General features: G+C 38.5%; 3 protein-coding genes and 1 long non-coding RNA gene across 5 annotated transcripts; all 4 read left to right on the forward strand.

Annotated features, from left to right (window-relative positions):
- Positions 1–2,043: 2,043 nt before the first annotated feature.
- LOC149254016 (uncharacterized) lies at positions 2,044–26,452 on the forward strand. Of its 2 annotated transcripts, XM_089460046.1 has the most exons (5): positions 2,044–2,259; positions 4,947–5,050; positions 23,854–23,923; positions 24,360–24,433; positions 26,040–26,452. In XM_089460046.1, exons 1-5 carry the CDS (start codon positions 2,214–2,216, stop codon positions 26,388–26,390), a joined length of 645 nt encoding a protein of 214 aa, XP_089316172.1. In that variant the 5' UTR covers positions 2,044–2,213; the 3' UTR covers positions 26,391–26,452. The 2 variants fall into 2 exon arrangements, with proteins under 2 accessions (XP_089316172.1, XP_089316173.1); XM_089460047.1 differs by lacking the exons at positions 2,044–2,259; positions 4,947–5,050 and adding an exon at positions 23,418–23,578.
- LOC149254017 (uncharacterized) lies at positions 7,643–8,047 on the forward strand. Its single transcript, XR_016266248.1, has 2 exons — positions 7,643–7,830; positions 8,003–8,047. It is a non-coding gene; the product is annotated as an uncharacterized LOC149254017 (long non-coding RNA).
- LOC149254018 (uncharacterized) lies at positions 17,999–18,892 on the forward strand. Its single transcript, XM_089460911.1, has 2 exons — positions 17,999–18,153; positions 18,316–18,892. Exons 1-2 carry the CDS (start codon positions 18,071–18,073, stop codon positions 18,890–18,892), a joined length of 660 nt encoding a protein of 219 aa, XP_089317037.1. The 5' UTR covers positions 17,999–18,070.
- On the forward strand, positions 18,978–19,768 carry LOC149254019 (uncharacterized). The gene is made up of 2 exons (XM_089456977.1): positions 18,978–19,179; positions 19,316–19,768. Exons 1-2 carry the CDS (start codon positions 19,045–19,047, stop codon positions 19,682–19,684), a joined length of 504 nt encoding a protein of 167 aa, XP_089313103.1. The 5' UTR covers positions 18,978–19,044; the 3' UTR covers positions 19,685–19,768.
- Positions 26,453–26,808: the final 356 nt, after the last annotated feature.

A 26,808-nucleotide genomic window follows, 5' to 3' on the forward strand; every position in this document is an offset into this window, starting at 1 on the left:
TTTATTGCGGGTTGAGGCTTTGCCATGTTATTTGGCCTCTTCCCGAGGCGGAAGAGGCTGGAGCATAGCCTAATTTGCGTTTTGCGACCTGTTCATTATCGTTAACCGTCACGGTTTCATATTAATGTTAACATTAATTTGTTTGCAGGGTATGCTAACGGGTGTTTTGTTTTGTTTGCAGGGTATGCTAAGGTTTGATGTTAACGGGTGTTGGTGCTGCAGGTGTGCAGGTGTCCGTGCATGGCGGGAGGTGTCATGAACCACCGCCTACCGCCTATGTTCTTGCCGCCTCGGGCTTTTGGTGCTGGATCGACAGTGCGGACGGGCTTCTTGAGCTTGTTTGCGGGTATGGCTTCTGATGCAGCAACAACTTCTGGTTCTGCTCGTCCCGGTCCTGCTACTGATAAACAGGACCATTTAGGAATAGCCAAAAGCGGATGAGCGAAAGCTAATGGTTCAAATGTTGTTAATCGCTGGAGCTCATGGCTGCTAATGAACACTCAACGGGACGGAAGGTTACTCTTCCACCTAATCGGAACGGGTATGGTGGTGGAAAGAAAGAGCGAAAGCTAATGGTGCTGAAGTGTGAAAGAAAGAGCAAAGAAGAGCCCAATGAGGTCTCACTAGCTCCCAATGAAACTTCGACCAAATGAAAGGCTGAATAACTGCGACTATGAACCAAGGAAGGGAAGGAGATGCTGTTATGAGCTTTAGCTAATGGGGTTTGACCCTACCGCTTCCCTACTGGTTTTTTGGGCTATAATGGAACTGGCTACTACAACTACATCTCGAACGGATGGAAACATTGGAAATTACCACGAGCCGGGCGTTGATCTTGTTTTTATAGAACCAGAGGCAATGGGAGCAGAGGCAGGTGCAATGGTAAAGGTAGGAGCATGCACAGAATGAAACGAATCTCTATACAGGTATAATCACAATATTCCAGGGAGCAGGTTCAGATCCTATAGTTCCAGATTGAGATGCCCCGAACCAGGGGAGGATAGGGCCGGGCCGGAGCGCAACTGAAAGTAAGCGACGAACCAAGGAAGGGAAGGAGATGCTGTTATGAGCTTTAGCTAATGGGGTTTGACCCTACCGCTTCCCTACTGGTTGGGTAATATTCAACACCGCTCCTTTTTGGGCTATAATGGAACTGGCTACTACAACTACATCTCGAACGGATGGAAACATTGGAAATTACCACAAGCCGGGCGTTGATCTTGTTTTTATAGAACCAGAGGCAATGGGAGCAGAGGCAGGTGCAATGGTAAAGGTAGGAGCATGCACAGAATGAAACGAATCTCTATACAGGTATAATCACAATATTCTAGGGAGCAGGTTCAGATCCTATAGTTCCAGATTGAGATGCCCCGAACCAGGGGAGGATAGGGTTGGGCCGGAGCGCAACTGAAAGTAAGCGACGGACCATAAGAGGGGCGAGGAGCGCTATTTTCTGAAGAAGGGTGGGGGGATCCTTTTACAAACCCTTATTCAGGGGAATACAGTGCGGACGGGCTTCTTGAGCTTGTTTGCTCAGGGGTATGGCTTCTCTGTCGGACCCTATTTTCTGAAGGAAGAAGCGCATACACAGATAGGGCCACCTACAGCGCACAGCGAACCGAAAGAACACAAGTGAAATGAAAGCCGATTAGTGGAGCTGCTTGCTGCTTTTGAGGAAGATGAGACATTCAGAGAGAGAGGGGCTTGTAATGTCCCATGCAGCCTCGCTTATCCTTAGAGGCCGGGTTGAGAAGGAAGACTTAGAGGGGACGGATAGAAGGCCTTTCCTCTGGAGGATGATCTGCTTAACTTCGTCTTACGTGGGAGTAGCTCTAGCTTGGCATTATAAGAAATTCCGAAGGTATTTTCATTGGGCCATCAGCTAAGCTGATTTGACGGGGGTTAAGGTAATTCAGGCCATATCCTCACCATCTGTTGGGCCATCACCTAGGCTGATTTGATGGGGGTTAAGGTGATTCAGGCGATATCCTCAACATCTGTTGCGCCCTCAGCTAGGCTGATTTGATGGGGGTTAAGGTAATTTAGGCCATTTGTACCTGTCTTGTGTACACATTTCATTCCAGGTGACATTATGCATGTAGCGCCCACTACGTGTAACGTAATCGACATAGTAGGCTGATTTCTCGAGTGAGCTAGTAGGGGAGACACTTATTTATGCGGGTCGGGGGTACGGAGCAGTCTACTATTCTTTCATGGTATGTTATTTCGCTTCGGGTCCACTACACTGGTTTATTTCAGGTACTCTTTATGTTCTCATTCCTGAGCTTCCTGGTTATGTAACTGCATGCGTTTCTTTTTTAATGTAGATTCTGGTTCTTAATTGTTGGATTTATTTGCTGATTAGACAGCATGTATCTCTCGGCCTACAGTGTAGATTCACATCCCTAATCTCTGCATCCGTCTAGCCTGCTTGTAGATTCTTAATTGTTGGATTTCTTTGCTGATTAGACAGCATGTATCTCTCAGCCTACAGTGTAGATTCACATCCCTAATCTCTGCATCCGTCTAGAATTTTGCTTAAGTTAATGTCCGTGTCTTAATAACTTCATAAGTTAGATAAGAACAGACTTGCCCATCTGTACTTATCCTTGAATGCCTGTGGCTCTCCATGAGCAGCAGCAACTCCCCTATCTTTACGAGGGTTAACGGCTATGTGAAATAGTTTTGTCATTAAGGCTTTGCCTACGTCTAGCATATGCTCTGCGGTGTCATTATCCCCCATTGCTTGTATTTTCAGAAAGTAGCATGGTAACCATTGATCATTTTGAGGTGAATTTTTGTCACTGTAATTCCAAGGTAGATTCATTTTGTGCGATTGATTGACGTAAGGTGCTAACAATTCTAAAAATTGCCACTATCTTCAATACTAAGATGATGTCCACAATTTTGATTAATATAACCTTCCTGAACGTTGATGCAAGTTAAATTAGGTTAGCTTAACATAGAGGTCATGGAAGAAACCCCAAGTCAAATTTATGTTGGGGTAGTGGTAGGATGAATGGTGAGGAAACTGATTGCTCTGTGTAGTTCAACAGTATTAGGGTATAGACATCTGTTATTTTCCAATTCTGGGGTGAACATAAAGCAGGAAGAGGGTTTGCTAGCCTTTATTTACAGGCGTTTCACTTGGTTAAGGAATATAGTAATTATTTTTTAATCATTCTTCTTAATAGTTTACCTCTTTTTTGCACTTGTAGTTCTTCAGGCTGTGCCACTAGTTTTAGGGTGACTAACTCGGCTACTGTCTTCAGGGGCTTTTAGATACCTTTTAGGACTTCACAGGACACTTGGTTGCAACGATCCATATCTCTCTGAATGGAAGAACCACTTTCTATAATCATGGTACACTTTGCTTTATATTTTTCATGGTATGTCTCTCTGAATGGGAGAACCACTTTTTATAGGCATGGTACACTTTGCTTTATATTTTTCATGGTATATTATAATTTTTCAAGACGCTTTTCCAGTTGTGGACTTTTAGCCCTCTTCTTTTTGTCTCATTTTACAGCCATGGTGTTAATCTCAGTACATTTACATTGTTTGTTAGGCTCACCATGGTGTTATTGTGTTAATTCTAGTACATTTACATTGTTTGTTAGGCTCACTGGTGTTTTACCACGCTGTCTCTGGCTTGATAACATAGGGACTTTGGCCTTTAAAATTCATAAATACTCTGTCCCATTAGCCTAACACATTTTATACACATAGGCACCCAGGCCTCAATGGAACTTGGCTCACCAGCTTATTTTGCACTGGCTCATCAGCTTAAGTAATACATGTACATTTACAAGATCGTTTGGGATTTTAGTTGTGATACTCTTCCCCCTTATTGTCCTTAGTGCATTATATGCCATGTAACATCCAACTTTTTCCTTTTGAAGCTCTGTTTCTTGCCAGGGACTGACTGCATGCCTTTGTTTTTCAATTGTTGTTGATTAACCATTAAAAAAATTACATGTTATAATTTTCATCGTGAAAAATTTACATATCTTCAAGAGTGTTCAACCTCAAAATGCAGTAAGTAAACTGAAATATATTGTACATTTAGAAATAAATATTTGTTTATTTGATTGTGTCAAGTTGTAACACTAGGCATCCATGAGCCAAAGATAGAACACAAAGAAGGATGTAAAAGGCCCCCTCACTGTTTGGCAAAATGACAACCAAATCTTGTTTCATGGATTATTATTATTTAATCCATTACCACATTATTTTTGGGCAATGCATGCCATAGCTAATTCAGCTAGGCGAACTCAGAGAGTACCGTAGTTAACAAACCCTTCTTTACCTTCCATACCTTACCTTCTGTTTTCCTAACCTCCAATGGAGACTCTCTTAAGGTGAGTTTCTCTGCTGGACCAAGAAGGCTAAGACTAAAGCAAGTGTCCATAGGGGGCTCCAAGGCCTACCGGTTTGCTCCAAGGCCTGTCTTCAACTGTCCTTGTAGAGCTCAATTTTTTTCTCTTGCTTCCCTACATCTGCCCCTGTAGAACATTTTTTCTTTTTCTTTTTAATCTCTCTCTTGGCTCTAAGGTCTATACATTGTGCAACCTGCGGTCCAATATGGCAATTAGCACTCTGTTTTTTCTGGTGAAACACCTTTGCATGTGACTATCCAATTGTACTTAGCTCTCTTAAACACTGAAGACTAGGATCTCTGCTCTTGGGCGTTCGGCCTAACAGGCTATCTCGCCCCTTGGGATGGATTTTGCCTTGTTGTATGATGTTGCTTTTGTCTTGTAGATAATAGATGTCAAATTAGAGAGGACATAGAGTTTTAGGTAGGCTGATGTTAGCTTACATAGGAAGGATATGCGTAATATTATCTTCAAACATAGAACAAGAGCATGCATAATTTTCTTATTAAGTGACGTTCTTGAATCTCTATATATTATAGCTGATATATTTTTACTTTCTTTTGGCAGCCATCTCTACTAAAGAAGAAAGGTTATGGAGCATAGTAAGGGCAAACTCAGCAGATTTTAATGCATGGACTTCTCTTATTCAAGAGACTGAAAAGACAGCAGAGGTATACTCCCTTCCTGTCAGTTTTATTTACTCCTTCAGATTTAACTTGTGTATATGATGGTTTTGTTTGAGTGGCCAATAATTTTCACTGATTGTCTCCTTGTTTTTACTCCAACAGCAGACTATGCTTTATAGTCTGAATTCTTTTATATACTTATTTCTGGAGGCTATAATGTTCTAAAATATGTGTAGTAGTTCATTACAGTTTACTTTTACCAAGGCAGATATTTATGAATTTACTAATGGGAAAAGGGATTAAAGAAGTTGTTAACTGGTAAGGCAGTGTGGTTTGGAGGTTACAGCTTGTTCTTTTCCTAGTAGTGAGCCTTCTCTTAGTTCGAACCTGCACACAACTAGCTATAAACACAATGGCAATCTAGTCAATAACAAAATACTGTGTGATTCTCTCTTCTTCCCTTAGACTGTATACAAGAACAGAGCAGTCAAAAATGCAGTCGGATTTTATGACACCATTGTGGCTTTGTGTTCCACCAGTGATCTGTAAATGAGTGAGTTATAGCCCACTCGCTTCACCAACATAAGTCCTTGTGGAAGTCTTCTTTGGGCTCTGTTCTCAAGCTTCTTATTTGATGTGTTTAGAAAGGAAACTAGCTCTCTGTCCAGTGCCATATAAGGATTTCTGTCTTCTCCTAGTAGTGAGCCTTCTCTTAGTTCGAACCTGCACACAACTAGCTAGAAACACAATGGCAATCCAGTCAATAACAAAATACCGTGTGATTCTCTCTTCTTCCCTTAGACTGTATACAAGAACCAACGGACAATGTGATCACAAAATGTACACTATCTGTCCATAATGTCAATCAGGTTTTTGAGTTATAGTGTCTTTTCAACTGTCCTTGTAGAGCTCAATTTTTTTCTCTTGCTTGCCTACATCTGCCCCTGTAGAACATTTTTTCTTTTTCTTTTTAATCTCTCTCTTGGCTCTAAGGTCTATACATTGTGCAACTTGCGGTCCAATATGGCAATTAGCACTCTGTTTTTTCTGGTGAAACACCTTTGCATGTGACTATCCAATTGTACTTAGCTCTCTTAAACACTCAAGACTAGGATCTCTGCTCTTGGGCGTTCGGCCTAACAGGCTATCTCGTGCTGGTGAGTCGGCATTGTATTATTTTTCCTTTGTGGGTGCAATTTTTATGGCAAAAATCGAAAAAATCTGTGTCCTGGGTATAGCTTATTCCCAGATTTACTACGTGGGTATTGTATTTTTTTCAAATTTGCTTTGTGGATGTTAGATTTTCCAAAACAAATTCCTTTTTTGTAGTTATCGCTCTTTTCTTTGGCTATTACATCAGTATCCAGTAGTTAATAGGAGTTTCCCGCCCGAAACGAGCTTGGAGGAAGTGGTTGCATGCTGTACACCTATGGGGACAGGATAGACCTTTTAAGTGAAACCACCATCTCGGTTTTTGCAATCAGGTTGTTATTTGTTGATAAACATTGCTTTCGTTTTGCATTATAGGCATATGAACTCAGTTCTCTGAAACGAGTTCTCAATTTCATAGTGAGGTAGATTTACTATGTTAATTTGAGCCTGGAATTTGATGTTCCGATTGCCTGCCTGCAAATCAAGTCATAAATTGTGGGCATATGGCTACAGATCTCTATATTAGAGGTTAAGGTGGATGTCAAAATCAAACAGTTTGGCAAATGTCTTCTAATGACATCAATCTCCATATATTGTTATCCTCTAAATCCATGGGTAGTTTGTAATAAGAGTTCAGAATATATCTTCGAATCGAAACAACTCCCTTGTTTTCTTCATTTCCCAAAGCCCTTGGTTGAGTGCTTATGAGCAGCTTTATTGTTATCCATAGCTTCAATAAACATAGTCACATTCCTTGCACATGCGAGTTCATAAGGCCCACTGCCATGCAGGATGTACCTTAGTGTGTGAACCTGTGGTTTTAATTTCTAAGTGATTTCTGATGATATGGTTTCTCTCTTTGGCGAAGTCTTAAGAAGTGTCAATGCAAGCGTAGGCTGGGAAATGTCCTTCAAACTTCCAAAATATCTTATATTCTGAGTTCATTATCCATAGATGAAATCTGTAGCTAGGGACAAAATAGTGTTTGTTGTGTTTGTGTGTATCTTTGTATGCTGATTGGTATTCAGATCTTATGCATTATTTAGCTCATATTCAGATCTTTGTTCGTTGCGTTCTTTATTTCTTCTATATATCTCGTATACCCCCTCACAAGTGATTTGTTTGCGGCAGCGGCAGTTTGTCCTCAAGTAGTTGCATCATATAATGATCGAAATAATACAACTGTGTCCCTCTGTTTTTGTTTTTCTTTATATGCTTTCATTTTTTTAAAGGAATTTATCACTTGATATTCTTATTCTACATGTCTTTCGGACATCTTAAGCCCACTGTGACAGATGAAATGCTGAGATAATTATTTGGCCAGCTTGGAGCCAACGGACAATGTGATCACAAAATGTACGCTATCTGTCCATAATGTCAATCAGGTTTTTGAGTTATAGTGTCTTTTCAACTGTCCTTGTAGAGCTGAATTTTTTTCTCTTGCTTGCCTACATCTGCCCCTGTAGAACATTTTTTCTTTTTCTTTTTAATCTCTCTCTTGGCTCTAAGGTCTATACATTGTGCAACTTGCGGTCCAATATGGCAATTAGCACTCTGTTTTTTCTGGTGAAACACCTTTGCATGTGACTATCCAATTGTACTTAGCTCTCTTAAACACTCAAGACTAGGATCTCTGCTCTTGGGCGTTCGGCGTAACAGGCTATCTCGTGCTGGTGAGTTGGCATTGTATTATTTTTCCTTTGTGGGTGCAATTTTTATGGCAAAAATCGAAAAAATCTGTGTCCTGGGTATAGCTTATTCCCAGATTTACTATGTGGGTATTGTATTTTTTTCAAATTTGCTTTGTGGATGTTAGATTTTCCAAAACAAATTCCTTTTTTGTAGTTATCGCTCTTTTCTTTGGCTATTACATCAGTATCCAGTAGTTAATAGGAGTTTCCCGCCCGAAACGAGCTTGGAGGAAGTGGTTGCATGCTGTACACCTATGGGGACAGGATAGACCTTTTAAGTGAAACCACCATCTCGGTTTTTGCAATCAGGTTGTTATTTGTTGATAAACATTGCTTTCGTTCTGCATTATAGGCATATGAACTCAGTTCCCTGAAACGAGTTCTCAATTTCATAGTGAGGTAGATTTACTATGTTAATTTGAGCCTGGAATTTGATGTTCCGATTGCCTGCCTGCAAATCAAGTCATAAATTGTGGTCATATGGCTACAGATCTCTATATTAGAGGTTAAGGTGGATGTCAAAATCAATCAGTTTGGCAAATGTCTTCTAATGACATCAATCTCCATATATTGTTATCCTCTAAATCCATGGGTAGTTTGTAATAAGAGTTCAGGATATATCTTTGAATCGAAACAGCTCCCTTGTTTTCTTCATTGCCCAAAGCCCTTGGTTGAGTGCTTATGAGCAGCTTTATTGTTATCCATAGCTTCAATAAACATAGTCACATTCCTTGCACATGCGAGTTCATAAGGCCCACTGCCATGCAGGATGTACTTTAGTGTGTGAACCTGTGGTTTTAATTTCTAAGTGATTTCTGATGATATGGTTTCTCTCTTTGGCGAAGTCTTGAGAAGTGTCAATGCAAGCGTAGGCTGGGAAATGTCCTTCAAACTTCCAAAATATCTTATATTCTGAGTTCATTATCCATAGATGAGATCTGTAGCTAGGGACCAAATAGTGTTTGTTGTGTTTGTGTGTATCTTTGTATGCTGATTGGTATTCAGATCTTATGCATTATTTAGCTCATATACGCAAATGGATATATGTATTCTTCTTTGTGCATAAGCATATGCCTATTCATTTCGTTCTTTATTTCTTCTATATATGTCGTATACCCTCTCACAAGTGATTTGTTTGCGGCAGCGGCAGTTTGTCCTCAAGAAGTTGCATCATATAATGATCGAAATAATACAACTGTGTCCCTCTGTTTTTGTTTTTCTTTATATGCTTTCATTTTTTTAAAGGAATTTATCACTTGATATTCTTATTCTACATGTCTTTCGGACGTCTTAAGCCCACTGTGACAGATGAAATGATGAGATAATTATTTGGCCAGCTTGGAGAACTTGTGCATGTCAAAATACCAGGGGCAAACACTGGGGACTTGCAGAGGGATTACTTTGCTGATGCAGTAGCTTAGCGAAATAAGTCATTTTCTTTTGTCTTAAATGCCAGCATAAGAAAGAGAAACAACTTTGCTGATGCAGTAGCTTAGCGGAATAAGTCATTTTCTTTTGTCTTAAATGCCAGCATAAGAAAGAGAAACAATATACCTGTAACAATTTGGTGTGGCTTGCTCCATTGCATCAAAAGCTTCCAACCAGTGTCAAATTTGATGGTGCTACTGACATTACATTGCTTTTAGTTTGTTTGATTTGCCTTTCCAAGTTTTGTGACATTGCATTTACTTGCATAATTAGCAAAAACAAGGGCATTGGGTTCATATAGATTGATCAATGGATTTACACTGACTGATCCTAACCTACAGTAGGGACTGGTACTACTGACATTACATTGCTTTTAGTTTGTTTGATTTGCCTTTCCAAGTTATGTGACATTGCATGTACTTGCATAATTAGCAAAAACAAGGGCATTGGGTTGATATAGATTGATCAATGGATTTACACTGACTGATCCTACTTGGCAGTCATATTTTGAACTTGGTCGCAAAGGTGCACACAATCACTTCATTGTTCAACTTGCTATTATGATTCTGCGGTTGTAATTGCATTACATCAATGGGTTTACGTTCTTCTTTATCTTGGCAGTCATATTTCGAACTTCAGTATCAGACCTGCGCAGTGGATGCTACCTGACATAAGGAGTCTCCGCAGCTTAGCAGACATTTGCGGTCCCAAAGGTGCACATAATCACTTCATGTTCTATAATCATTTTCATTGTTCAACTTGTTATTATGATTCTCTGGTTGTAACTGCATTACATCAGTAAACATAATATTGCATCAAACACTTAGTGGTCATCATGTCTTCTATGTCTGATAAACACAAGTTGCAATTAGTATTGCAAAAGCATCACTTATTTCGTGTGGACAATTTCTCATATCTAATTGGAGACTGCCTATTCGATAGTTTAGAACTTTTGCTAGAATTCCGATACACATCAGTGGAGCTAAGGAAAGGAACAATAGAATATTTTAGAGTCTGTCTCAAAAAACAAGATAGTGAGGCAATTTTGTCTTATGAACATGAACTGCATGAAGCCTCACTTAAAGAAATGCATAACATTAGCAACCGTGAAGTCTATTTAGACAAAATGGCTAGATCTGCCTCAAACAATACACCCCTAGCATCTAGAGGTCTGTGGGGAGATATTTTCTGCGTCCATTGGCTGTCAAACTGGTTGAAAGTTCCAATTAGGCTTTGGTCCAAAACAAAGATGCGAGTGTATTTGCACTTCAATTCAAGTATTACAACAAATACTTGTGACATACTGTTCCATGACGAGGACCCTTTGAATGGGCACTTCGAGCCTTTGGTTCATAGGCAGCCTACAATTGGTTGTACCTTCCAACAACAAGCCGATACGTCAAAGAACAATATCGAACCACAGCCTGAGACAAAATTTCAATCAATCAAAGCTAAATTACATGCACCTTGTCACTTAAACAAGCATGTGCTTAAGGACATTGCTCAGAAGAATCAGAAAAGGCAAAACATAGGCATTCAATACAATAGAAGTACAATGGAACAACAAGTAGTTCTAGACAACACAGAAGATGTTTGTGACACACCTATGTCTGATAAACACAAGTTGCAATTGGTATTGCAAAGGCATGACTTATTTCGTGTCGACAATTTCTCATATCAAATTGGAGACTGTTTATTCGATAGTTTAGAACTTTTGCTAGATTTCCGATACACATCAGTGGAGCTAAGGAAAGGAACAATAGAATATTTTAGAAACTGTCTCAAAAAACAAGATAGTGAGGCAATTTGGTCTTATGAACATGAACTGCATGAAGCCTCACTGAAAGAAATGCATAACATTAGAAACCGTGAAATCTATTTAGACAAAATGGCTAAATTTGCCTCAAACAATATACCCCCAGCATTTAGAGGTCTATGGGGAGATATTTTCTGCATCCATTGGCTGTCAAACTGGTTGAAAATTCCAATTAGGGTTTGGTCCAAAACAAAGATGAGACTGTATTTGCACTTCAATTCAGGTATTACAACAAATACTCGTGACATACTGTTCCATGACGATGATCCTTTGAATGGGCACTTCGAGCCTTTGGTTCATAGGCAGCCTACAATTGGTTGTACCTTCCAACAACAAGCCGATACCTCAAAGAACAATATTGAACCACAACCTGAGACAAAATGTCAACCAATTGAAGCTAAATTCAAATCACCTTGACACTTAAACAAGCATGTGCTTAAGGACATTGCTCAGGAAAATCCGAAAAGGCAAAACATAGGCATTTAATATAACAGAAGTACAATGGAACAACAAGTAATTCTAAACAACACAGAAGATATTTGTGACACGCCGCACACAAAAGATGTTAGTGACACACGGAGGTTCCGATCACTTAGAAACTTGAAAGAACATATTAGAACCAACAGACAAACAGAAATTGTAACTTGTTGTCGATCAGACAAACAATCAAAAAGTCTATCTTTGCGTTTGCTTAAAGGCATCATTCGGGAAAAATTGAAAACACAGAATATAAGACTTGTCTTCAACACAACAATAATGAAACAAGAAATAGTCATAGAAAACATGGACTACTGCCCATCTGCAGGAAGATCAACGGATCTATCAGCGCGATCAACGAACCAAGTAAAATTCAAGACACTGAGATTCCGATCACTTAGAAACTTGAAAAAACAAATTGGAAACAACGCACAAACGGGAATTGTAATCCCTTGCTCATTAGGCAAAGAGACAAAAATCTTATCTTTGCATTTGCTTAAAGGAATTATCCGGACAAAATCGAAAACGGAGAAAATAAGACTTGCATTCAACACAACAACAATGAAACAAGAAATAGTCATAGAAAACATGGACTACAATCGATTTGCAACAACATCAAAGGATCGTTCAGCACAATCAAAGAAATCAGGAGAATCCGACCTCTCGATTCAATCAAGATCAATGGACAAATTACCAGAATTATCAGAGTTTGATCAAATATATCAAAGACAAGTAAGTGACACACCTATTTTCAATTGTTCATCATGTGAAACAACTTTTTTCAAAAGAGACATCTGCTTTGTGAAACAAGAATGTCAAGCAAAACAAAATAAGATTAGGAAACAATCAACTAGTTTCGAGAATGTTAAATCTCGTGTTGAAAATTGCTACATTTGTAAACATTGCAAAAAAGCAATTGAACATGAAACAATTGCTAAATATGCAGTCCCTGAACACATAAGAAGAAACAATGGCACTATAACACTGAGAGACCTCACTGAACTAGAGGAAAGACTAGTCGCATTAAGATTGCCCTTGTTGCAAATAAAAGAAATGGGCCATCGACATAAGAAGTCGCAACTGGGCTTAACTGGAGGAGTCATCAATGTCCCCACTAACATTTCCAGAATCCAATCTGCATTGCCTAGAACTATAAAAGACACTGACACGGTTGCCGTTGTTCTCAAAAAGAGTTTAAGATTCAAAAGTGCTTATGCATTTGGTCGAGTTCGAGTTCACAAAGTGATGAAAACATTAAAACAATTATGCAAAAGGATGCTTTACAAGCTCGAGAACGCTACCGTAAATGACAATTGGAAAGAGGCATTCCTACAAAACCAAGAAGCTTATGAAAGTTCAAGTGACGCTGAAGATAGCGAAGACGATAACGTAGACAACGATGAACCAACGACAAAAACATTGGTCCATGGATTCATTGATGCACACACCATCCATGACCTTGTAAATAAACAAATTAACATTGCACCTGCTGCTGGATACATGCCATTAGGAATCTTCAAAGATAAGTACTCAGAAGAAATGAGTTTCCCATCGCTTTTCTATGGCAACAAACGCCCAGCTGACATCTCCAAAAACTTTACATATCAAAAGATTTGCCACTGGGAAGTGCTGCATAAAAGCCACGATTTTGCTTATCATACTACAAACCTGTTCTATAAAGCAATTCACATTATCATAAATCAGGTGTTGAATACAATGTGGATTAGAATTAGAAAAGGGCAGTTGAAAGGTAGAAAACTAGTTGCAAAAGACGTTAAGTCAAAACCAAACCTAGATCGTATTTTAAATTCTGACATTGGGTACATGGACCTAAAAACAATTCGTACCTCACCTGACTACCACCAGCAAATACGGAACAAACTCTATGCAATGATACGACAACTAGGGCCGCCCACTTTCTTTGTTTCGTTTAGCAGTGCGGAGCATCTTTGGGATCCTTTAATGCATGCATTGAGACACATAAAACAAAACACTAGAAGACCAAACACAGGTGAACTTGATGAAAATGAACCTAGCTCATTAATAAGAAACGACCCTGTTACTTGTGTACATTACTATAGATCTAGGAGGGATGCATTACATCAATTGATATCTCATGATCACAAGTATTATGGAGAGCTCACTGACCACTTCTATGTAACTGAATTCCAAAACCGGGGCAGTGAACATGAACATGGCTTACTATGGATAAAATCTGCACCAATCTATGGTCAAAATACAAATATTGAAGTCGAAGAATTCGTTGACAATTACTTGTCAACTAATTCACTGTTACTTGCAAGTGAACTTAGAGTTCTACAACACCATTGTCACACAAAAAGTTGTAGGAAGCGTGCAAATTCTAATTTCAGATTTAATTTCCCAGTACCGCCAATGAAAGTAACAAAGATAATTGAGCCTCTTGAATTCGATAGTGATAAAACAAAAGCACATGCAAAGCTAATCTTCGAAGCAATAAACAATACAAGATACAGTGAGAATGATACATTTGATAGCTTTTTAGCCAACCTTGGACTAGCACACAATGAATACATACATGCTATCCAATGTACACTAAATCGAACAACACTCTTATTGCAAAGGAACCCAGTTGACACCTGGACAAACAACTTCGCTAAACATATTCCAGGAATTTGGATTGCAAACACTGATTCCCAATTTGTACTTGATTCATATGCAGCTGCAATGTATTGCAGTTCTTATATGACAAAAGAAGATAAAACACTCACAAGAACATTTAAAAACATACGCGACAATCATGTGAAAACAAAATCTGATATCCTAGATACCATTAGTTCTTTAGGGAAAGCTTTGGTCAACTTGCAACAAATGTCTGCACAACAAGCAGTGCATATTGTGTTATCACTCCCACTAAACTCCAGTTCACGGAAATGTGTATTTATTAACACATCTCCTGTCGATGATCGTGCATTTGTTCTTAAAAGACAAAAAGATCTGCAGAAGGAAGCAGATGACTCAGAAGACATAATGTGCCCATCAATTACTGACTACTATGCTCTCCGACCTACTGCTATTGAACATGTCTGCTTAGCAGAATTTGCATCTAGCTATACAAAGAAAGGACAAGAACGCAGAAAATCAAGTAGACCATGTGTCATTCGATCTGTTAGATATAACAAATACAAGGACATTGAAAATCACTGTAGAGAGCAATTGATGTTATACTATCCTTATCGAGGAAGTGAAACTGCAATTAAGCAACATCACACAAGTTGGCAAGCTGCATATGTTGCGGTCGAAGAAATAGTCAAGCAAAATGAACAAAAGTTCAAATTTGCTACAACAACTACATGGGGTGACATAGATGACGCAATGCACACAGTAGAAACAGAAACTGGAGAAATATTTGACATAAATAGTTTGAAATCAAATGAAACAGAAACTATAACATTTAACAAATCGATAGATGACAAATATGAAAACTACGACTTCCAAAATGACTTGGGACATTTGCAAGATAGCAAAAAGTTTGCTTTACCATCTACAAGGCCATATGAAATCGTGAAACAACCACGTATACTTGAAGACGTAGAGTACTATGAATTAATGCGACAATTAAACACTGAACAAGCAAGCATAGTTACTGATGTTATAACAAGGAAATTGTACAGACCAGACGAGCTAATCTACCTGTTATTAACAGGAGGTGCAGGAACAGGCAAGACACACACAGCCAAGGCAATCTTCCAATCCTTAGTACGCATACACAATGTGGCATTGCCTTATAACCCATCACAACTAATAGGAATAATCGCTGCATACACGGGCAAAGCTGCCTTCAATGCTGGTGGTGTCACATTGCATTCTGCATTCTATTTTCCCTTTAACAAAGCAGATTGCCCCTCACTAAACAATGAAAAATTGGACACATTATCAAAGCATTTCCAACAATTGTGTGTCCTCCTCATAGATGAGGCATCGCTCGTTGGTGCAACAACACTATATCAAATTGATAAGCGCCTGCGACAAATCTTACACACACCAACTTCATACTTTGGCAATGTTGACACGATATTCTCCGGCGATCTTTACCAGGCAAACCCAGTCAGAGACTCCCTGATCTTTGAAAACCCAAAAATCAACAAAAACACAATTCCATATGACTTCTGGCCAGAGAAAATAAAATGTTATCAACTGCACACAGCCATGCGCCAAAAAGACCCATTGTTCATTGATGTACTAAATAGGATGAGATTAAACATGCAAACAGATGAATATATTGCTTATGTAAACAACAACTGCTATAGGGTCCCACCTTCAAGCCCAGTTTTCCCACACATTTTCTATCGCAACAAAGATGTCCATATTCACAATGTGAAAATGCTTTCCCTAACAAAGGGGGAACAAATAATGCTCGTTGCAATTGACAACTACGAGCTTCCTGGGTCGAGTTATTTTGCTTTTGATAAAACAATCTCACTGCCATCAACAATTACAGTTAAACAGAACATGTTAGTTGAACTATATGCAGGAAATTACAATACAAACAATGGATTAGTAAATGGTGCTGAAGGGATTTTCAAATCCTATTCATCTAATAACAATAGGCCTGACATTGTCTGGATAGATTTTTCAGACCCAGAAATTGGGAAACAACAAAGAAGCAACTTCAAACAACTATACGACATAAACATAATGCCAAATTGGACACCAATCTTTCGAATAGCAAAATCGCTAGCAATGTCTCGGAACAAATTACAAATTACAATTCGAAAACAATTTCCAATCCAATTAGCCTGTGCCCGGACAATACACCGGACACAAGGGTTGACATTGGATCAACTTGCATTTGACCCAACTGGTGTCACAAAACATGGTCTAGTCTACACTGCATTATCACGTGTTCGAACTATTGACTCACTATACTTGATTAACAAATTGACACAACAAAACTTCCATGTCAAAAACAAAATAATCAATGAGATGGCACGGCTAGAAACAACTGGTGCATGGAAACTAGAATTCGCAAAGAAGAAATCTGTTAACAAGGATGTTTTATCGATTGCAAGCCTGAACACACGTAGTCTACGTGCACATCTTAGTGACGTGATTCATCACAATGACTTAATGGACAACATGATTCTATGTTTTCAAGAAACTCATTTGTACACTCCACCAGTAGTCAAAGAATTCTTATCATTCAATTTTGCGGCTGCACATTCTACACATGGAGTTCTTACTTGCATAAACAAAAAAATACCTATTAGAGCAAGAAAGACATTTTGCAAGAACAAAACAGAGCTTAGCCTAATTGACATGTACTTCCGACGACCAATTTGTTTAATGAACATTTATGCAGCACCATTTGAACAAGTATCCACAATAATGCAAATAATTCAGGAAGCAAAGTCGCAAACTACATATACTTACTGTGTTTTTTTAGTTGTTGGTGATTTGAACATTGACATACAACAAGAAACAGCTCGTAGCAAACTCTTTGTACAATTTATGGAAATGGAAAACTTACATGAAATAACAAGCAAACTATCTCCGCGCCGAAACACAGTAATAGACCATATCTGGACAACTTTGCCTATGAAACAGTGTGAGATAAATGTAACATGGGCTTATTGGTCTGATCACAACATATTCTATGCGCTATTACAGCTCTAATGACCCTTGGAACAAATCAATAACCAATTTGCTAAACTTCATATTCAAGGAAACTTCATATTTCCCTGTTCAAACAAATGCTGTGTTATCCGAGCAATATCAATCTCCAATGGCCATACTGAAAGTCTATTTCTTGTAGCTCCCTTGCAACACTCTGTGTTTACTGATCTAGGTATGTAACGACACATAGAATAACATTATGCACAAATTTATTATTACATGGAACACATTTTGCTTGTAGACCTAATAGAATACATATTTATTATTACATGGAACAAGTTTTGCTTGTAGACCTAATAGCTTGTACTCGTGTTGTACAGATAACTAATAAGAAAACACAGCACGAAGAAGTAACTCCTCCAGAGCCGTGTGAGATAAATGTAACATGGGCTTATTGGTCTGATCACAACATATTCTATGCGCTATTACAGCTCTAATGACCCTTGGAACAAATCAATAACCAATTTGCTAAACTTCATATTCAAGGAAACTTCATATTTCCCTGTTCAAACAAATGCTGTGTTATCCGAGCAATATCAATCTCCAATGGCCATACTGAAAGTCTATTTCTTGTAGCTCCCTTGCAACACTCTGTGTTTACTGATCTAGGTATGTAACGACACATAGAATAACGTTATGCACAGATTTATTATTACATGGAACACATTTTGCTTGTAGACCTAATAGAATACATATTTATTATTACATGGAACAAGTTTTGCTTGTAGACCTAATAGCTTGTACTCGTGTTGTACAGATAACTAATAAGAAAACACAGCACGAAGAAGTAACTCCTCCAGAGCCTTGTTGCCTTTCAGATCAGAGACTGGTAAACAGATAATTAATATGAAAAGACAGCACGAAGAAGTACCTGCTCCAGAGACATGCTCCCTCTCAGAGACTTGTGACGTCTCAGAAACTGCTAAAAAGTAACTAAAAAACCTTCAAGTCTATTCTTACAAGTTTTGTAGTACAAACACAATGTTAATTCAGATTCTTCAATATTGTTCTACAGGCAGAAACAGGAAAGTACATCAAGTTTTGTAGTACAAACATAATGTTAATTCAGATTCTTTAATATTGTTTTACAGGCAGAAACAGGAAAGTACATCTGAGATAGCAGCCAAGCATCAATTATGCAGAACAATCACAATACAGGAGTTAAAAGGGCTGAAAATGGGAACAACTTTTCACGGCCAGGTTCTAGTAATATACAAAACACTGGTCGACGAAGCCCACGGAATTGAATTGTTACGTGCTGACCTAGTGGACAGTAGAGGGCATATGACAATTACGCTAAATGTGCCACACAGCCTGATTCCTGCTACTGAAGCGAAACTTGTAGTGGGCCAGGGAATCTGTATTACAGATTTCAAGGTCTCTGCCAAGACAGTTTACGACCATGGAGACTGTCCGTGTATACTTGTTTTGCATGGGAAGACCATCTTGGAACCAATTCCACCTATCTGTACGGAATACAGATTTGTTCCCACGACGACTATTAACCAGCTCACCAGCACAACAGCTGCGTTTGCAATCGGCACAGTTGCCGGCCTTGTAACAACAGCGAAAGAAATAGCTGGTCAATATGTCCTAACTATCAAGGACGGCCCAACTCAAAAAGACAAAGCCACGGTATATACAAATTCAACCATTTATTCTTTTTAACATTTAAATCATCCATACATTTTAAGTAACCATTTACTTAAAAGCAATTACATTTAACACTAGTACAATTTGCAACGCAGGTGCATCTTTTTAGTACATTTAAGCCAATTTTCAAATCAATCCAACAACAAATTTTGAAACAAGAAGCACCAATGGTGCTGTTTCGAAATCTTGCCCGAGGCAAAGAACGTGGGTCGTTACGCACTTGCAAATCTACATTCATTACAGCCGTTACTTCAGACAGGGTACTTGCAGACCTGAGAAAACTACCTGCCTCAACAACAAAGGTCCTCTCATACTCCACAGAATATATATTATAAATCTTTATTTCCTGTTCTCCTAAATTACGCACGTTCATTTAACATCCTCTTAGTATTTTTATTACAATATCTAACGCTAGGCTTGTACTGAAACATGGACCAGGTTAAAGGAATGCTCACTATAGCAAACATACATACAGAACCCTTTGTTATAATCTGTAACAATTGCTCTCTGCCCGCCGATACGTTTGGAACAGTTATCATGGACCAACTTAACTGTTCCACATGCAAACAACTAACTACATATCGACGCAGTTTGCAATTAAATTGCACAATCCAAACCGACGCAAATGTTCAATACAAATGCATCCTAAAGGACAGTTTACTGCTCGAACTGTGTCCATCCTTAACAGGACTCACGTATGAAAAGTATCTCGAAGACGTTGCCGACGTTACATACAGTTTGCGAGATTTCCATGTACACAGCAGCTTCCTGTTGGATAGTTCGGATGTCATTGTGCGTACAGATTGACACATTTTATCCTCTGTAGGATGTGACTTTCTCTGGTCTACGAGTTCATATCTGCTGGAAGCTTGGAATACCATCTTCATGGTATTGTTATATTTGTCTTTATTATTATTTGAACATAAGAACTCTTCTTCTGGGCATTTTAGTTTCTGTTGGGCTGAAAATAAACAACTCTGATGAATGTTTTGATGGTTTGGATTACCATCTTCATGCTACTGTTATACCTGTAGTTACTCTTCCTTTGGGCATTTATTTTCTACTGGAATGAAAAGAAACAAAGCTCCTTATTGTTTAACGGCAGGAGTATATCCTCTTTTTGTTGAGGAAGACAAGGCTTTTTTGGAAAAGGAGAAAAAAATTACAGGTGATGTTCTAATTTATATCTACATGCCTGAAAAGCACAAAAGGTCATTCCGCCCTTGAGAAATAGCATGTAAATCTAGGTAAAAATAGAGATTGATCTGATCCTGCAACTGGAAAATGTTGTTGTAACTATTGGCAACTCAATGAAAATGAAGCGGGCCACTAATATTTTGAACTCTTGTATCAGTTGAATTGACTTAATATCCACTTGAAACATTTTTTTTACTACTGTTTGATCTGAATGACTATGCTGACTGCTTTCTATCAAATACTTTGGAGAGGGCTGAATGAAGGCTATGAATTTCAATTAGATTAGCAAAGAGTTTTGAGCTTAAGGTTCAAGGTTGGGTACTTAATACCAGCTGCATTTTCTGTCATATACCTCTTATGTATCCTTTAGTTCAATCATTGAAGTACAGTATCAAATACTAATGGTAACACCCCTCTCTTATTCGTATTCAACGCCTATTTATTACATCTGCTCAACACACATGAGAGGGACTATGTTGGTCAAGCAGGTCTATTGATCAACCCCCTCATTACACAGTTTTGACCCAATCCAAACACTGGTTAATGCCTATCATGGGCAGCAGTACTGAACATAAAGGTATGCCATGAAAGCATTGGCCAATTAATTCTTGTCTTCTTGATACAAACAGCTCACATATTGTTGTAGTTCCTTTGCTCTATGTATTTTCTGGTACACTGTGTCAATAATTGTAACACTGTAGTGAGCAGAATGAATAGTCCAATTCAATGTACAACAATTCATACAATCCAATCTTCAAAACCTGAGCTTGACAGAACAATGTATGTATAGATTAACCAAAATTCAAGAGTGTAAGCTTGTTCAGAGTTAACTTCAGGGCAGATTTTAATCATATTCTGCCTCACGTCAGCTACAGAAGCCGGAACCTGTGAGGGCTTTTACAAAGTATCACCGGAGGGTTAACATGCTGATAACGCCTGCACTCTATGAAGCACATAATGTTTTTAAGGGATCAAAGATTTTCAGAAAGTTTTCGAAATTTCAAAAACTACTTACATCTATATTTCAAGGTGATAGTAATCCTCTTGAAGATTCCATATTTTGGATCGCTGTCTTTATACTTGCTAATTTTGATATAAAGCAGATATCATTCTCGTATGACTGAACCATTGCGTGAAGTGAAATCCCCTTTTTATGATTTAGTAAAAATATTATGTACCCCGAGGTTTAATCATAATTTTCCGCTCCCTCTATTTTCACAAAGGGCAGTGCATATTACACCATCCATGGCAAATGAACTGATTCGGGTAGTGCTTTTGATATTGCCAGAAAGGTTCACAGGTTTTTCTGCCAGCTACGTTTAAGGTGGAATAGTAGCTGTTATGTCATGATATCATCTCTATATGGAGAATACGTGTTTTATATGAGAAATGAGTTTGGTTGAAACATACTAGTATCTTGAACTAGCCATAGCCCACAGAGGTGAGGTAAGCTAGAAAATCTCTTGTTATACCTCGCTGTTCATAGCTATATAGCTCTGTGTCATTAAGGTATGTGCTGCTTGCTGCCTGTTTCTACCTATCACCTATAAGGAATCCATAATCATAATGCATCATAAGTAATGAATGTCCAATATGAGCTTATAACCAGTGCTATCCTATCTTGTCACGATTATTGTCTAATTAAATCAATGGATATAGCTCCTGTATCATCTCTTCTCATGTAACGATATCTAATTACGTGAATCAAGTCACTTGGTTAAGCTATCATATTCATTTACATTACTGTGACCTTATCCTGTATGTCGTATAAGTTAATCAATGGCATTCATAGTGACATGTGGCTAGCTGTAGTAGGGTTAAGCTTCTGTATCATGCTTATCTATCCGTATCAAGCTTACTGAATGCGAATAGAACTCATATCATGTATTTATTAGGAAGACACAGCTATAAACATAATTTGTGCTGTCCATATGAGAGTTTTAGTTTGGATTTTTTGTTCAACTTGCACTGTATGTATGATGCAATCAGTTTAATCTTTTGCACTGGGACTGCAGGCAGCACTTGTTAAGGAACTGGGTGTATCTGTCAACCGTGTTGTCTGGAGTCCAGATGGCAATTTGTTTGGTAAGAAGTTACATGTTGAAAGCTGTTGCACAAGCATTGTGTCTTTTCCAGCTTCACATTGTTTTTGCACATGCAGTTAAATTGATTTGTGTTACTTTTATTATCCCTTGATGTCAACAGGGGTTGCCTATTCAAAGCACATAGTGCATACTTACACCTATAATGGTGGTGGAGATGTACGACAACACTTGGAGGTATTTGATCAATAATTTTACTTTTCTTTCCCAGAGTAATAGCTTCCAGTATAGAGTAAGCAACAAGGACATGAAACCTGTTGCTTAATGAGTATACTAGGTATAAGCATATTGAACTAAACCCATTGAATACACCAATCTCTACAGGTATGACAACCGTGTTGTGTGGAGTCCAGATGGCAATTTGTTTGGTAAGAAGTTACATGTTGAAAGCTGTTGCACAAGCATTGTGTCTTTTCCAGCTTCACATTGTTTTTGCACATGCAGTTAAATTGATTTGTGTTACTTTTATTATCCCTTGATGTCAACAGGGGTTGCCTATTCAAAGCACATAGTGCATACTTACACCTATAATGGTGGTGGAGATGTACGACAGCACTTGGAGGTATTTGATCAATAATTTTACTTTTCTTTCCCAGAGTAATAGCTTCCAGTATAGAGTAAGCAACAAGGACATGAAACCTGTTGCTTAATGAGTATACTAGGTATAAGCATATTGAACTAAACCCATTGAATACACCAATCTCTACAGGTATGACAACCGTGTTGTGTGGAGTCCAAATGGCAATTTGTTTGGTAAGAAGTTACATGTTGAAAGCTGTTGCACAAGCATTGTGTCTTTTCCAGCTTTACATTGTTTTTGCACATGCAGTTAAATTGATTTGTGTTACTTTTATTATCCCTTGATGTCAACAAGGGTTGCCTATTCAAAGCACATAGTGCATACTTACACCTATAATGGTGGTGGAGATGTACGACAACATTTGGAGGTATTTGATCAATAATTTTACTTTTCTTTCCCAGAGTAATAGCATACGCATACTTAACAAACGAGCTATACAGGTATGATAAAGACTAGGTTTCTGTAGGGTTAAGCTTCTGTATCATGCTCATCTATCCGTATCAAGCTTACTGAATGCGAATAGAACCCATCTCATGTATTTATTAGGAAGATACAGCTATAAACATAATTTGTGCTGTCCATATGAGAGTTTTAGTTTGGATTTTTCGTTCAGATGGCAATTTGTTTGGTAAGAAGTTACATGTTGAAAGTTGTTGCACAAGCATTGTGTCTTTTCCAGTTTCACATTGTTTTTGCACATGCAGTTAAATTGATTTGTGTTACTTTTATTATCCCTTGATGTCAACAGGGGTTGCCTATTCAAAGCACATAGTGCATACTTACACCTATAATGGTGGTGGAGATGTACGACAGCACTTGGAGGTATTTGATCAATAATTTTACTTTTCTACTTAACATACGAGCTATACAGGTATGATAAAGACTAGGTTTCTGTAGGGTTAAGCTTCTGTATCATGCTCATCTATCCGTATCAAGCTTACTGAATGCGAATAGAACTCATATCATGTCTTTATTAGGAAGATACAGCTATAAACATAATTTGTGCTGTCCATATGAGAGTTTTAGTTTGGATTTTTTGTTCAACTTGCACTGTATGTATGATGCAATCAGTTTAATCTTTTGCACTGGGACTGCAGGCAGCACTTGTTAAGGAACCGGGTGTATCTGTCAACCGTGTTGTGTGGAGTCCAGATGGCAATTTGTTTGGTAAGAAGTTACATGTTGAAAGCTGTTGCACAAGCATTGTGTCTTTTCCAGCTTCACATTGTTTTTGCACATGCAGTTAAATTGATTTGTGTTACTTTTATTATCCCTTGATGTCAACAGGGGTTGCCTATTCAAAGCACATAGTGCATACTTGGAGCTATTTGATCAATAATTTTACTTTTCTTTCCCAGAGTAATAGCTTCCAGTACAGAGTAAGCAACAAGGACATGAAACCTGTTGCTTAATGAGTATACTAGGTATAAGCATATTGAACTAAACCCATTGAATACACCAATCTCTACAGGTATGACAACCGTGTTGTGTGGAGTCCAGATGGCAATTTGTTTGGTAAGAAGTTACATGTTGAAAGCTGTTGCACAAGCATTGTGTCTTTTCCAGCTTTTGTGTTACTTTTATTATCCCTTGATGTCAACAGGGGTTGCCTATTCAAAGCACATAGTGCATACTTACACCTATAATGGTGGTGGAGATGTACGACAGCACTTGGAGGTATTTGATCAATAATTTTACTTTTCTTTCCCAGAGTAATAGCATACACATACTTAACATACGAGCTATACAGGTATGATAAAGACTAGGTTTCTGACAGTTTGTATCCCTAAGTTCAGCTGATGTACTCTGCCTTTGTTTTGTAATCTTGGCTCTTGTCTTCACAGACTCAAAGGGGCACCTAATTTCGCATTTACTACTGCCGCCACATCCATCATTCCATATGCCATTTGCTCCCCATGTCAGATCGATCACCTAATTGCACCGATCGCTCACTTAACGTAAGGTCTTCGTTTTATGCCCATCATTAAATACTGGCCTGCTCCAATCTGATCTTCAAGATTTCTGCACCTAGATATTGACATAGATTTCCTGTCAGACCCAATCTACCACCAAGATTGCCCGACGTCAGATACATCACCTAATTTCGCATTTACTTCTGCCGCCACATACATCATTCCATATGCCATTTGCTCCCCATGTCATATCGACCACTTAATTGCACTGATTGCTCACTTAACATAAGCTTTTCGTTTTATGCCGACCATTAAATTCTGCCCTGCTCCATCCGAGCCTCAAGTATTTTAGCTCCATTCACACTTAAAACCACCTTACAAACACGTTGAACTTTTGTATAAATTGGCCTCTTCTGCACCTGGATATTCACATACACCTCCCCGCTTCACATAACATGGAATCCATTAGCATAAGCCAACTTACTGAACTCACAGCATTGTTTCTCTTAGCACTTATTCTCATGACTCTTCTGATTATTGACATCGTAAAAGTCACAGGTATGATAAAGACTAGGTTTCTGACAGTTTGTATCCCTAAGTTCAGCTGATGTACTCTGCCTTCGTTTTGTAATCTTGGCTCTTGTCTTCACAGACTCAAAGGGGCACCTAATTTCTCATTTACTACTGCCGCCACATCCATCATTCCATATGCCATTTGCTCCCCATGTCAGATCGATCACCTAATTGCACCGATCGCTCACTTAACGTAAGGTCTTCGTTTTATGCCCATCATTAAATACTGGCCTGCTCCAATCTGATCTTCAAGATTTCTGCACCTAGATATTGACATAGATTTCCTGTCAGACCCAATCTACCACCAAGATTGCCCGACGTCAGATACATCACCTAATTTCGCATTTACTTCTGCCGCCACATACATCATTCCATATGCCATTTGCTCCCCATGTCATATCGACCACTTAATTGCACTGATTGCTCACTTAACGTAAGCTTTTCGTTTTATGCCGACCATTAAATTCTGCCCTGCTCCATCAGAGCCTCAAGTATTTTAGCTCCATTCACACTTAAAACCACCTTACAAACACGTTGAACTTTTGTATAAATTGGCCTCTTCTGCACCTGGATATTCACATACACCTCCCCGCTTCACATAACATGGAATCCATTAGCATAAGCCAACTTACTGAACTCACATCATTGTTTCTCTTAGCACTTATTCTCATGACTCTTCTGATTATTGACATCGTAAAAGTCGAAAGACAAAGAAAAAAGAAACCAAAAAAACAATAACATCTCTTTTGCATCATCTTACGCATTGTCTTATTTCCCCGCTTCCTTCTCTGTTACAGGTGTACGACGGATGCTTCAAATATGCATTTGGGTCCGCCATCGTGCTGCAACTCGCATTTTTTATGCTTCTATTGTCTCTGCTCGACTGCGGCACTAATGTCCTAATTGTTAGCATTCGTGCTTGTCTTGTATTCTTCACATGTCTTATTTCCCCGCTTCCTTCTCTGTTACAGGTGTACGACAGATGCTTCAAATATGCATTTGGGTCCACCATGGTGCTGCAACTCGCATTTTTTATGCTTCTATCGTCTCTGCTCGACTGCGGCACTAATGTCCTAATTGTTAGCATTCGTGCTTGTCTTGTATTCTCATGTCACTATTTCTATTGCAGTTGTGTCATTTTGGGCTAGCAACATAAACTGGTGTATCTTGAATCGTGTTTATGTATTACTGAAACTTGTTCATGTGACTATATATATTGCAATTGTGTGATTTATGTATTACTGAAACTGGTGAACTAGTCTACTCTCTTTTTCTGAGAACTACTTCAAATCTGCGGGGAGTAACTTACTCCACTATATCTCCTGCTATAGCATGAAGAGTTTCTTACTGGGGAGAAATCTTGTAAATAGTGAAATTAGTTTCCTGTAGCTGTCCAGGGTAATGAATTGTCTTATTATGATTTCTAATTGTGAAATGTTAGCAAGTTTAAATTAAATTGAAACGAGCCTATTTGCAGGAATACATTTCTTCTGCCTTGCAAACATGCCTTTTTATCCTCAGATTGTCTTTTCTTTCCTGTTTAAAACTTCTGGTATACAGAAGCTG

The sequence above is a fragment of the Pinus tabuliformis genome, chromosome 7 (genome assembly GCF_031772625.1).
Source record: "Pinus tabuliformis cultivar Carrire ecotype Pingquan chromosome 7, CPIR1, whole genome shotgun sequence".
NCBI lineage: Eukaryota > Viridiplantae > Streptophyta > Pinopsida > Pinales > Pinaceae > Pinus > Pinus tabuliformis.

Bases quoted from the DNA above. Each gene is read 5' to 3' on its own strand.
- LOC149254018 (XM_089460911.1), top strand. From the start codon at position 18,071: ATGAAAAGACAGCACGAAGAAGTACCTGCTCCAGAGACATGCTCCCTC. The intron at 18,154-18,315 runs GTAACTAAAAAA...ATTGTTTTACAG, and splicing joins GTCTCAGAAACTGCTAAAAA to GCAGAAACAGGAAAGTACAT.
- LOC149254019 (XM_089456977.1), top strand. From the start codon at position 19,045: ATGGTGCTGTTTCGAAATCTTGCCCGAGGCAAAGAACGTGGGTCGTTA. The intron at 19,180-19,315 runs GTCCTCTCATAC...AACATGGACCAG, and splicing joins TACCTGCCTCAACAACAAAG to GTTAAAGGAATGCTCACTAT.
- LOC149254016 (XM_089460046.1), top strand. From the start codon at position 2,214: ATGGTATGTTATTTCGCTTCGGGTCCACTACACTGGTTTATTTCAG. The intron at 2,260-4,946 runs GTACTCTTTATG...TTCTTTTGGCAG, and splicing joins ACTACACTGGTTTATTTCAG to CCATCTCTACTAAAGAAGAA. The intron at 5,051-23,853 runs GTATACTCCCTT...CTGGGACTGCAG, and splicing joins AGACTGAAAAGACAGCAGAG to GCAGCACTTGTTAAGGAACC.